Genomic DNA, 14,116 nt, shown 5'->3' with positions numbered 1-14,116 from the left:
GAACCGAGGCTGCTTCTGGTTACCCTATTCATTACAATGTGCTATCAGCACATTGGGGGTCATTTACTAAGGGCCCAATTTGCGTTTTCCCGACGTGTTACCCGAATATTTCCGATTTGCGCCGATCGTACCAGAATTGCCCCGGGATTTTGGCGCACGCGATCGAATTGTGGCGCATCGGCGCCGGCATGCACGGAAATCGGGGGGCGCGGCCGAACGAAAACCTGACGTATTCGGAAAAAACGCCGCATTTAAAAACGGAAAATGTGTCGCTCGGGACGCACTTACCTTCACTCACGGTGAATTCCGGTGCGTTCAGATGCTTTTCAGCGCCTGGCGTTCAGATGCTTTTCAGCGCCTGGTGGACGGCGGAGGAACTACCTTATTAAATCCCGGCCGGACCCGAATCCAGCGCAGAGAACGCGCCGCTGGATCGTGAATGGACCGGGTAAGTAAATCTGCCCCATTGTAATGAATGAGAAGTAAAATCCCCATATACTGCCATACTGTAGTATGGCAGTATATGATAGGATCGTACAGACAACCTAGGGTTAAAGTACCCTAGGGAGTCTGAAAAATAGTAAAAATAAAAATAAAAAAAGTAACAAAAATAAATTATAATAAAAAAACCTTAAAACTCAAATCACCCCCCTTTCCCTAGAACTGACATAAATATAAATAAACAGTAAAAATCATAAACACATTAGGTATCGCCGCATCTGAAAATGCCCAATCTATCAAAATATATTAACGTTTTTTTCACTGCGTTTAACCCCGTAACGGAAAATCGCGCCCAAAGTCGTACAGTCCAAAAAATTAGAACATTGTAATCGTCAACAAAAGCTCTGTACACCAAAGTATAAAGAAGTTATTTTCGCCAAATTATGGCAAAATCCCCCAAAAAATTTTCATACAGGAGGTTTTAATTTTTGTACATTTATGAAAACATTATAAAACCTATACAAATTTGGTATCCCTGTAATCTTACCGACCCAAAGAATGAAGTAGACATGTCATTTGGGGTGCACAGTGAAATCCGTAAAATCCAAGCCCAAAAGAATATGGCGCAAATGCGTTATTTTACCAATTTCACTGCATTTGGAATTTTTTTCCCGCTTCCCAGTACACGGCATGGAATACAAAATACCACCATTTTAAAGTGTACTTTGTTACACAGAAAATAAGCCATAACACAGCTCTGTACATGGAAAAATAAAATAGTTAGAGATTTTTAAAGGTAGGGAGTAAAAAATTAAAACGCAAAAACGAAAAAGGAATGCGGCGGGAAGGGGTTAAGTGCCTCTGGCGATTTTGCAATAGCATTTTAACAGTTAATGCCCACAATCTGTGCCGGCACCAATTGCAGGCGTTAGCTCAACTCTACTTGGGAAAACATCATCTGATGGGAAATACGGGAAAGTGAGTATAAAAGGGAACATTTACACACACTAAAATGAAAACATTACATTAATGTCAATCTGATTATGACTATGATAACATTGATAATTGAAAAAAAAATATTTATGTTTTTGCATATAATTTTCATAGGTTCATTTCTGGGGATACCTAAAGATGTCATTATGAAAGATTTGGGTGAGTTCAATAAATAAGAGGATGAAACTTGTTTTTTTTTGTTTATATGAATTTTGCTTTTAAATGAACAAATAAAGTAAATAATGGTAAATGTGTCTGAATGTTCTAGAATCACTTATTTGAGCCTGAAGTTTAGGGGAACATTTCTACAAGATTTCAGACATTTTTTGAATGAATATTTATAAGAAGGTTTAATGATATAAAAACAGCTCATAGACGGCTCATTTATATGTGTTTTCCAAGGATATGCAGAAAGGAGCTGTGTGAATGTTTAAGGATAATAAAAATAAACAAATTGATTTGTTTTGTTAGATGTTAATAAAGTTGTATGAATATTTTCTTTTTATTAATGCAGTTGAATTACTTGAAGAACTGGAGGCGAATGGGACTTTAACAGGTAAGTGTAATCACATTTTTGATCGGCTGGATTTATTTTCTCTGTTGTAAGGATACGCCGGTAGTGTTCCTGAAATATCTTTATGACGAAGGGCTACAACAAGAGATGAGCGAGTATACTCGCCCGAGCTTGATGCTCGTTCGAGTATTAGCGTACACGAAACGGCTCGTTGCTCAGACGAGTATTTCCCCTGCTCGAGATCGAGCATTTAGTTAACGAAACACAGTGAAGAACAGTGAAAAATACAATGAAAACAGTGAACACAGATCATTTAAGTGAAGAACACAGTGAAGAACACATTGCAGATGTTTCCTTTCATCTGCTAACTTATCTGAAGACATGCGTGCCGAACAGTGTTCTTCACAATAGTATGTGAAGAACAATGGGGCAGATTTACTTACCCGATCCATTCGCCATCCAGCGGAGCATTCTCTGCGGTGGATTCGGGTCTTTTGGTGATTCACTAAGGCAGTTCCTCCACCAGGTGTCGCTGCTGCGCTGAAGTCCGTCGAGGTCCGCCGGAGTTCACGATCCTATTCTTGGTGAAGGTAAGCGCGTGTCCAGTGACACTTTTTTAAATAAAATGCGGCGGTTTCTCCGAATCCGTCGGGTTTTCGTTCGGCCACGCCCCCGATTTCCATCGCGTGCATGCTGGCGCTGATGCGCCACAATCCGATCGTGTGCGCCAAAAACGCTGGGCAATTCAGGAAAAATCGGCGCAAATCGGAAATATTCGGGTAACACGTCGGCAAAACGTGAATCGGGCCCTTAGTAAATGACCCCCAATATGTGTGAAGAACACATTGCAGATGTATGGAAACATCTGCAATGTGTTCTTCACACATATTGTTCTTCACATACTATTGTGAAGAACACCGTTCGGCACGCGTGTCTGCGGATAAGTTAGCAGATGTACGGAAACATCTGCAATGTGTTCTTCTTCAGTGTTCTTTCAGTGAAAAATGCTCGAGTCTCCCATTGACTTCAATGGGGTTCGTTATTCAAAACGAGCACTCGGGCATCGGGAAAAGTTTGACTCGAGTAACGAGCACTCAAGCATTTTAGTACTCGCTCATCTCTAGCTACAACGCATCCAACTGTATGCTAATACAACGGGATACATCACCCTGTTCAGCCCCTCCAATCATAAAGAGATTTGTAATTTTTGCTATTTGGAAAGTAGTTTTCCTAATCCCAATTTACCCTGGAAAAGAAAATATTCTGTTCTGAGAAAAAGGATAAAACCTGTTTCTTTATAAAATTTGGGGGATTTATCCAGTTTTTCCTTGATGTAAACCCTACCCCTATTGCCAGATGTATCTCAAGGCTACCGCTGTCTGATATATGTGGTGGATGGCATGATGCCGGGTATTTCACCCCAGGGAGATGATGACATATGACAGTGATGGCGAACCTTTTAGATGCAGAGTGCCCAAACTACAACCAAAACCCACTTATATGTCGCAAAGTGCCAACATGACAATTTAAGCAGTAACCTATTGATCTCTGCTGTATCACAAGTTTCAATCATATTGATATCCTGAGGACACCAATACAATAGAAAGCAGGAGACATATGGATTGTAGCTTCCCTTCAGGGTCCCCTGAAGAGGAAGAATCAGGGGACCCAGAGCAGGAGCTCCAACGATAATCCATTTCTGTCCACACCTTCTCGCTCCTCCTGTAGTCCTGGCACTGAGCGTGGCGCGCCCTGGGCTGTCTTGGACTGCAGGAGGAAGCCTTGAGTCCTATCTAGTAAATTCTGTGCTGGGTGCCCACAGAAAGGGCTCCGAGTGCCACCTCTGGCACCCGTGCCATAGGTTCGCCACCACTGACATATGAGGTTGCGGTCACATATGGTGGTAACGCTTGCATTTTCTAACTCATCACAACAGCTGAGAAGAGAAAATTTGCCTAATTACGTTGCTGTCAACATTGCGTTTACAAAACCCATGTGTTAGGGTACATACACACAGCCGTATCCCCGCCCAGATATTGCTGTGCGCTGCAGAGGCGGAGGTGACCCCTTTTCCCCTCCATATAGAAAAGCGGTGCACGGCCCGCACACGCAGGTAAAGATAGAGCATGCTCTATCTTTTCCCCCTGTATTGCCATCTACTGGATTTGGGGCGGCATATGCATCCCCCACAGACGTCCATCTAAATGCACCCTTACCATTTATTAACACTACATTAGCTTGTATATTCACAGAGTGCTATGTATCTTTAATGCTAATGTATCGTTTATAAACATGTTTAACGCAGTGTTAATAAATGTGTTAACATTGCGTTCACACGTGCATTATGTAAACATGTTCAAAGCAACGTAATTAGGCAAATCTGCTGTGATGTATTTGGAAACCCATGCGCTATCGGCACGCGTGACCTCACCCTTAGAAGTAACCAATAAATTTCAATAAAATGTTAATGCAAAAATTTATGAATTAAAAAAAAAAAAACACAGACCAAACTTTCAATGCCCAGCAGGTTTATGTGCAAAATTTTAACCATTTAAAGCATGTGAAATAATTGCAATTTACATGTTAAAACAGGGTTTATGAAAAAAATTCTTCCTCTGCACCTGCCCTGGTACAGATTGGGCGTAAACGGTTGCAAAAATTAGCAAAATAATTGATACATAAGTGAAAAGTGGCACAGAAAATAAAGATACATAAGGTATAGACCCAGGTGTAGGGAAAAGTCGCAAAAATGACCATAGATAAGACAATTAAACTTGTAGAAATTAAGAAACTTGTCCCCATGAAGTGTTTTCTCTATCTCTAACACATCTACGAGCTGTGACAAGGAGACATTTTGAACATCTCGGAAAATAACGTTTTTGAGAATCTTGGATGACATGAAGGCAGTTGAGATACAATTTGTTATTATGTATTTTGTTAGAATTTCTAACCAATTAACTCTTGTTGGGGTGATTGAAAACTGAACATTGTTTATAATAGTAGTGAATATTTACAATCTTATAATTTTTAAAGATTAATGAATCATTTTGGTTCATTGATACAGGTGGATTATCGGGGATGTTGCCTGAGATAGCGGAGGAATTGGGTGAGTGTTCTGTAAAATAGAATATAGATTTTAGTAATCGTATTTCTAATGGTTAGAGGGTTTTTTCATAGTGTAGGACTACAGTACTTGAAATATTGGAAATTGGAGTGTGAGGAAAGGGAGTGATATTAAATAGGAATGGGGATACTAAGTTTACAAAAAAGGAAAAAAAGTAGTTTTTTTCAGCTCACCAAAATAGTCGATGCCGATAGTGTGGAAGTCAGGCCGCTCTGAGACAACTAGTATACCAAAAAAAGGGTTCGGGGACTCCAGCGTAGATACAAAAATATGGTTATAGAAAAAAAAATTATAAGTTTAGTACTCTGTAGTAGTAAGTGGCAGAGAGGTAAAATAATGGGGCTCATTTACTTACATTCCTGCTGGAGTTCACTGAAAGTGCATTGTCCGATGATAATGCCCTGTGCCGCGATTCACTAAGCTCCTGCCCCCGCTATCCTGCATGTGTCGCTTCCCCGCTCAGGTCCCGGAGTTCACCTTCTTCTTCTCGGTGCATGTAAGTGCTTGGGCTTAAGCCCTCTCCATGCACCCCCACAACTTGACGAGTTATTTAAGGGGTTAAAGGATATCTCCAGGATTAAGGACTGTAAACCAAGCACACTGACATACTGGTGCGTTCCCCCTCTGGAAGGATCTGCTCTTCTTTAAGATTCTTATGCCCTGGTTTTACAATAAACTTCTTTTAAAATTATGCAAATGAGGCCGAGGAGCGCAATAGGTGTTAATGGAGCCTGGAGCCCCTCTGGCTCATTTGTATATTTTCAAGACCTTTTTTTCCCTAAAAGCAAAGGCATAGGAAGCTTAAAGTTGGTGGATCCTGCCAGAGGGGGCACACGCCTGCATGTAAGTGTGCTTGGTTTACAATCCTTCATCCTGGTGGTAGATTTACTTTTACCAAGTTTACTTTATAGGGATAATTCCCACCAGAATTTAAGTACACATAACAAAAGTACAAGAACAATACTTACTACTAGTGATGAGCGAGTATACTCGTCCGAGCTTGATGCTCGGTCGAGTATTAGCATACACCGTTCTGCACGCGTGTCTCCGGAACAGATCGCAGATGTTCCCGAACATCTGCAATCTATTCTGCACAGTGTTCTTTCACTGTGCTCGTTCAGTTTGTAATTTTACTGAAAAATGCTCGGGTCTCCCATTGATTTCAATGGGGCTCGTTATTCGAGACGAGCACTCGAGCATCGGGAAATGTTCGGCTCGAGTAACGAGCACCCGAGCATTTTAGTGCTCGCTCATCTCTACTTACTACCTAGATGCAGTACCTAAACCAGTCTTAGCACATAGATATAGTGCCAGAATCAAAATAATGATATAGATACAGTACAAGAGCCAATCATATTTCATTGACACAGAAACAGAAGCATGATTAGTACATACTGTAGATAGTGCCAAAAACAAGCTCACTATACATTCTATAATGAGATATACCTTCCACTAGCTTTTCATTTTCTTAACCCCTTTCCCATGCGCAGTGTACTATGGCGTTGTGTTGGGTGTATGGAGACGGCTCTTGGGCAGAGACCTTTCCATAGAGGTTGGGTGTTTGCTGATTATAGCGGAAAACACCAATTGTCAATTGCCGGTGGCACATTGTAATAGGTCATGTCCAAAAACCCACTTATATTGACATTTGGAAGCATCTATGATAGAACATTTAAAACATCCCCTTTCCCTAGAACTGATATAAAAATATATATAGTATCAGTAAAAATCATAAACACAGTTAAGATCTATCAATATATATAAATAGTTAAACCTGACAGTGAACTTCATAATGTAAAATAGTGCCCAAATATTGGAAACTTTTTGTCATTTTGCTACAGCCACGGAACGCTAAATAATGTCACCGGAAATTACAACTTGTTACATAGAAAACAAGCTCTGTACTTTCAAATGAAAAAATTATATGTCAAGCTGAAAACACCACAGCACACAAGCCCCTCCCACAAATCACATTATAAAAATTATGCCAACAGCACAGAATGCCCTAATAAAATATACAGAACAGCAACAAATAAGACAAATCAGGAAAAAGTAAAAAAAACAACATGACTTTGGGACTTAAAATTACCGCTGTGAAACCCAACCCCCCCCAAATTAACATCCCTCTATTCATTAACAGGCGTACACAGACGTTGGGTGTAAAGGCCACAGCGGCCGCATTTATTATAACAAAACAGCATCATTAATCAATAACATTACATAACATTACAATTTACATTAAACTCAGCTAGCAAAGGGGTTCCGGGGGGCATCTAAATTACCATCAAATCCGTTGCCACGAAGTCTCACTTGCACCCAGCCGTATATGCGCCTGACCAGGGACCCAAAATGGAGACTCCCCCCCCCCCCCTCCTGAGATCCTTGTTCCCAGGAATTCACCATTTCTCTGTTAATCCAACTATTCGGGGGACTGGACACCCCCCATAGTGCCAGCTCCCCCGTCTCAACACCTCCTTTATGCCCCCGAGAACCCCTCCTAAATCCACCGCTGCGACATCCGTTATCGTCCCTTGCTCCACGTCCCTCATTTTAAAGAGGCGGGCGGGAAAATTGCTCTTCTCTCCCCAGATTCCAGTAACAGACTGACACTACCTCGTGTCAGTATATTTACAAATATTCCCAAACCCTCCCCTGTATGTGACTGCTCACTACTTACTGGAAATATCTCCCCCTCCCATCTCTGACCTTCACCTAACCCCATAGATAGCTCCAATTTAACCCCTTGTCATGCCGCCATTGCGTTACATTGCATTCACTTCATTGCTTCTCTCCAGAAAAAGAAAATAAAGTATTCTGTTCTGAAAAATAAGAAAAAGTGAGCCTACCGGTAAAGTGAGCCCTGTTTGGATTTGAGCTAATGTAGGAGTTATTTATCATACCCCCACCGGCGTAGCTGGATATACCAAGAGGTTTCACATATGAAATTCCATGACTACAGAGAGTGCGCATTCCTGTCCCACGTCGGCCCATTCTCGGCCGGCCATGCCCACCCCCTGGCCGGCTGCAGCCCCTCTTCACATCCCCCTGGCCTGTAGGAAAATAGTCGCACTTGCTAGCAATAAGATAACATTCAGGATAATTTCCGTGCTTGTACGGCGCTGACGTGGAGCAAAACAAGACTTTTTTTTTTGTTTCTAAGAATTTTGCTTTTAAATGAGCAAATATGTAATTGATGGTAAATATGTCTGAATGTTCTTGAATCACTTCCTTGAGCATGTAGTTTAGGGGAACATAGTTACGAGATTTGACAGACATTTTTGTATGAATATTTATGAGAATGTTTAATGATATAAAAACAGCGCATAGACGGCTCATTATTATGTGTTTTGCGATGGATATTCAGAAAATTTTAAATGTAATGTTTATTGATGAAAGCTGCGATACATAAATGCATTGATTCATTTTGTTAGATTTTAATAAAGTTGCATGAATCTTTTCTGTTAATTAATGCAGTTGAATTACTTAAAGAACTGGAGGCGAATGAGACTTTAACAGGTAAGTGTAATCACAGTTTTGATCGTCTGGATTTATTCCCTCTGTAGTAAGGATACGTCGGTAGTGTTCCTGACATATCTTTATGACAAAGGGCTACAATGCATCCAACTGTATACTAATACAACGGGATACATCGCCCTGTTCCGCCCCTCCAACTTGAAAGGGGAGAGATTTGCTGGAGCTGATATTGCAGGTGTCTCCTGAGTGTTGTAATTTTCGATATTTGGAAGGTAGTTTTCCTAATCCCAACTTACCCTAGAAAAGAAATTATTCTGTTCTGAGAAAAAAGGATAAAACCTGTTTTTTTATTAATTTTGGGGGATTTATCCAGCTTTTCCTTGATGTAAACCCTATCCCTATTGCCAGATGTATCTCAAGGCTACCGCTGTCTGATATGGTGGTGGCATGGCATGATGCCGGGTATTTCTCCGATATGGTCTTGCCTGGAAAAGGTTTCACATATGAAAATTCACTAGCTTCAGTGAGTGTGCGTTCCGGTCCCCATGCCAGCCTATTCCCTGCCATGTGTGCACACCCCCTGGCCAGCTGCGCCCCCTCTTCATATCCCCCTGGCCTGAATGTGGCGGATTGTGGAAAATAATCGAAAGTTCCAGCAATAAGCTAGCCTTTGCGATTATTTCAGGGCTTGTATGGCACTGACATGGCGCAGAAGCCCTGGTAAAAATCCTCTAAGGAGTGCAATACCTGAAAAGCCCCCCACCCCTAAAATTTCCCATTGCTCAAAAACATGCAATATTTTTCACACTAGACAAACAAAAGATAGCTGTAACCCATTGAGTTGCAAGTAGAACTGAGAAGATCCAAACTTCCTGTTTGGGTTCAGGTGCACCCCGTGTGACCTGGACATTTTCCTTCCCAACAGCCAATCTGACAAATTAACGCTACTAGCTACTAGCTATGGCTGTGATTCCCCAATCTTGGACAGCAATATGTCCAGGTCACACAGGGCACACCAGAAACCCGAACCCAAATGAGAAATTCATGTCTGCTCACCTCCAGTTGTAAGGGAACGTATCTATAAAAGGACATGTGTAGACATGTTGTAAATATTTAAAATACATTTTCATGAGAATCTTGGGTTATAAAATGGTGGCTCCCAGCACTGCCGGCACTGGCAATGTAAATGCAGCTGCCGATTTTGCAACAGCATTTTAACAGTTAATGCCCACAATCGGTGCCAGCACCAATTGCAGGCATTAGCGGCGGGGATGTTGAGTTGAACCCGGGCCTACGAATGGGTCTACTCAACGCAACTAGGGAAAACATCATCTGATGGGAAACACGAGAAAGTGAGTATAAAAGGGGAACTTTAAAACACACTAAAATGAAAAAATTCTGTTAATGGCAATCTAAGTATGACTAAGATAACATTGATAATTAAAAAAAAATAATAATTATGTTTTTGCGTATAATTTACATAGGTTCATTGCAGGGGAAACCTAAAGATGTCATTTTGAAATATCTGGGTGAGTTCAATAAATAAAAACCTTCTCCTGTAATCCCCTAATTTACTTATAAAGAAAAAATCATGTTCTTAAAAAGAGGATAAAACTTGTTTTTCTTTTGTTTATATGAATTTTGCTTTTAAATGAACAAATAAAGTAATTAATAGTAAATATGTCTGAATGTTCTGTTATTTGACCATGTCGTTTAGGGGAACATATCTACGAGATTTGACAGACAATTCAGACATTTTTTGAATGAATATTCATGAGAGTGTTTCATGATATAAAAACAGCTCATAAACCGCTCATTGATATGTGTTTTTCCTTGGATATTCAGAAAATTTTAAATGTAATGTTTATCGAAGTAAGCTGCTGTACGTCCAGAGCTGTGTGAAGTGAATGTGTATGGATAATAAAAATAAATAAATTGATTTGTTTGTTAGATGTTAATAAAGTTGTATAAAACTTTTCTGTTTATTAATGCAGTTGAATTACTTGAAGAACTGGAGGGGAATGAGACTTTAACAGGTAAGTGTAATCTAATTTTTGATCCACAGGATTTATTTCCTCTGTTGGAAGGATACGTCGTTAGAGTTCCTGACATATCGTTATGATGAAGGGCTACAATACATCCCACTGTATGCAAATAAAACGGGATACATCGCCCTGTTCCGCCCCTCCAATCTAAAAGGGGAGAGATTTGCTACTGCTGATGTTGCAGGTGTCTTCTGAGTGATGTAATTTTCGATATTTGGAAAGTAGTTTTTCCAATTTACCCTGGATGAGAAAATATTGGGGGTCATTTACTAAGGGCCCCATTCGCATTTTCCCGACGTGTTACGCGAATATTTCCAATTTGCGCCGATTGTACCTGAATTGCCCCGGGATTTTGGTGCACGCGATCGGATTGTGGCGCATCGGCGCCGGCATGCGCGCGACGGAAATCGGGGGGCGTGGCCGAACGAAAACCCGATGTATTCGGAAAAACCGTCGCATTTAAAAACCGAAAATGTGTCGCTTGGGAAGCGCTTACCTTCACCTGGTCCAGCTCGGTGTATTCCGGTGCGTTCAGATGATTTTCAGAGCAGCAGCGCCACCTGATGGTCGGCGGAGGAACTACCCTCATAAATCCCGTCCGGACCCGAATCCTGTGCAGAGAACGCGCTGCTGGATCGCGAATGGGCTGGGTAAGTAAATCTGCCCCATTGTGTTATGACAAAAAAGGATAAAACCTGTTTCTTTATGCACTTTGGGGGATTTATCATTCTTTTCGTTGATGTAAACCCTATCCCTATTGCTGTGCCATATGTATCTCAAGGCTCTGGCCTTCTGATATATGTGGTGGCTGACATGATGCCGAGTATTTCTCCGATATGGTCTTTCCTGGAATAGGATTGGCCTATAACCTGCGCCATTTCCTGCTTATAGACGACTTGTTAATCTGTATATTTTAATAGGACATATGAGGAGATTTATCTTTTTTTTTCTTAAAATGAAAAAGTTGCCCCTGCTTTTTGACCCGATCTTCTGAATTCAATGTAGGCAGTCATCTTGCCTGACGCTGTGAAGCAGAGCTCTTCTCTGCTCCCTGCAGCGCCCCCTCCCCCTGCATTTCAGGACAAGCTCACACTGATACACAGACACTGACTTCCTGCTGGCAAGCAACAGCAGCAGTGAGAGGAGAGCTATAAGCTACAGATAGATAAGTTCTTTATCCAGGGAGGGAGGCAAAACAGATCTGATAGTGTGATAGAGCAAAGATGTAGCAAAGCTGAGAATGTAATATGCATCTCATGGATCTCATCATCTCCGATCTGTCTCATCCCTCTATGTGTCAGTTACTAGTACAATGTTTAGAAGGTAAATGAAAGTGTATATAAACCTGTACCCTGATAATCTAAGCACATTGTCAGCACACATCATCTGATAACACAGAATAATCATGGAGTCTGGAATCTTACACTGATCATCACTGAGTGATAGAAGCTAAAACAGCAATAAAACTGAGTAAAATTTTAAAGTAAGGGGTTAAAAACGATCTTTATTTTGTAAACATCATTTGAAGGATTGAAATTTCAGAATTTTCTTTAGTGGACGGACCCCTTTAACAGGAAAAAGCAGGAAAGCTATCTTTTTTGCGAAAAAAAAATTGCAACTTGTTAAAGTTGCATCCTCCATAGCAATGTAAAATTAAGGCCCAATGCGCACAAATGTATATGGTGGGCATATGCTAGATGTATGAACTCAGCTAGCAAATGGCCACCATAGAAGTGTACTGTGTGTGGCATGGTACGGTGAGGACACGCATGCGTCAAAGTACCATGCCACAGTGGATCATCCCACCCCTTTTCAAGCCAGGTCGCGGCACATGTCCAATTCCAGCTAAGACGAAACAAGACAAAAAAGACATGTGACTTGTCTGTGCCACTCACTTACTCCTCAGCTCTAAGCCCCCACCTTTGTGCGCTTGTACAACTTTCCCCTTCTCCAATGATGTCAGCTTACCAGGCTGTGAGCTCTGTCCTTGTGTGAGTGAAGAAGCAGGAGGGAGGAGATGTACAGGAGCACAAAGGTGGGGGCTGAGAGTTAAGGATTGAGCAGCACAGAGGTTGCACTTGATGGACTTGCTTCTTTTTCCAACCTTATATACTATGACTATAACTAAATTACACTTATTAGCCTAACATGCTTGTCTGGTGTGAAGGATGTGAATTTAAAACAACAAAAGAATTTTAAAAAAATCACAGATAGTCAATTGGGGTCATTTATTTGAAGCTTTTCTCTTTTTTTCTCTAATACTTGCGATTTTTTTGCCACATTTGCATTATCTGGGCCATAATTTGCGACTTTTTCACTGGCATAGCAAAGTTAGCTCTGCAAATGTTGCGTCTTATACATATGTAAAATCCAGATTTGGATGTATGAAAATTGTAGTGAAAATCATGGTGAAAAAGACACAAATATATCCCAGTCCCTATTTGATGCAAGAAAAACTTTAGGAGGGATTGTAGGAGAGTTTGCAACCTTTGTGGGACTTTTTAATGAGAAATCACAAAAAATCCAACAGACTTATCTGCTCATATATAAACCTTTGAAATAAATCAAGTCTAAAACACAGAATAACCTATAAAAGACACACACACATGTCCTTACTAAAGTAAAATGACCCCCCTATGTGACAAACATGCACCAAAACATCTGTATGAAAAAGATAAATAAGGCGAGCCCTGCTTGGATTGAAGCACAGTGAATGCAAACACTAAAAAGTGTTTAAAAAAAACTACAATTACTCCTATTGCTCAAAAACAGGCAACATTTTACATACTATGCAAAAAATAAGATAGATGTACCTCCTTGTGTTCTTAGTTGATGTATCTATTAAATGACAAGTATAGACTTACAGGCAGTCCCCAGGTTACATACAGGATAGGGTCCATAGGTTTGTTCTTAAGTTGAATTTGTATGTAAGTCGTAACTGTATATTTTATGATTGTAGCTCCAGACATTTTTTTTTTGTCTCTGTGACAATTGGATTTTAAAAATGTTGGATTCTCATAAGAACCAGGATTACCCAGTAGTATATAGCCTGCCCCCAGTAGTGTATCGCCTGCCAGCCCCCAGTAGTGTAAAGCCTGCAGCCCCTGTAGTATATAGCCTGCCAGCCCCCTGTAGTATATAGCCTACCAGCATCCTGTGGTATATAGCCTGCCAGCCTCTGTATTATATAGCTTGCCGGCCCCTGTAGCATATAGCCAGACCCCTGTAGTATTTATCCAGCCAGCCCCTGTAGTACGTAGCCAGCCATCCCCCTGTAGTATATAGCTAGCCAGCCTCTGTAGTATATAGCCTGCAAGACCCTGTAGTATATAGCCTGCCAGCCCCCTGTTGTAATAAGCCTCCCACCCCCAGTAGTATATAGCCAGCCAGCTCCCTGTAGTATATAGCCAGCCAGCCCACTGTAGTATATACCCTCCCACTCCCTGTAGTATATAGCCTGCCAGCCCCCTGTAGTATATAGCCTGTCAGCCCCCTGTAGTATAAAGCCTCCCACCCCCAGTAGTA

The 14,116-nt window shown here is 41.1% G+C and overlaps 1 protein-coding gene across 1 annotated transcript in view; it reads left to right on the top strand.

Annotated features, from left to right (window-relative positions):
- Positions 1–14,116, top strand: part of LOC140065877 (uncharacterized) — a 72,046-nt gene that overhangs the window by 46,376 nt on the left and 11,554 nt on the right. Inside the window, exons 22-27 of the mRNA XM_072113438.1 lie at positions 1,549–1,593; positions 1,949–1,990; positions 5,013–5,054; positions 8,547–8,588; positions 10,031–10,075; positions 10,541–10,582. Coding sequence (XP_071969539.1) covers positions 1,549–1,593; positions 1,949–1,990; positions 5,013–5,054; positions 8,547–8,588; positions 10,031–10,075; positions 10,541–10,582 — 258 coding nt within the window. The remainder of the gene's footprint in view (positions 1–1,548; positions 1,594–1,948; positions 1,991–5,012; positions 5,055–8,546; positions 8,589–10,030; positions 10,076–10,540; positions 10,583–14,116) is intronic.

The sequence above is a fragment of the Engystomops pustulosus genome, chromosome 6 (assembly GCF_040894005.1).
Source record: "Engystomops pustulosus chromosome 6, aEngPut4.maternal, whole genome shotgun sequence".
NCBI classification, from domain to species: domain Eukaryota; kingdom Metazoa; phylum Chordata; class Amphibia; order Anura; family Leptodactylidae; genus Engystomops; species Engystomops pustulosus.
This window is presented reverse-complemented; position numbering and strand designations above follow the sequence as displayed.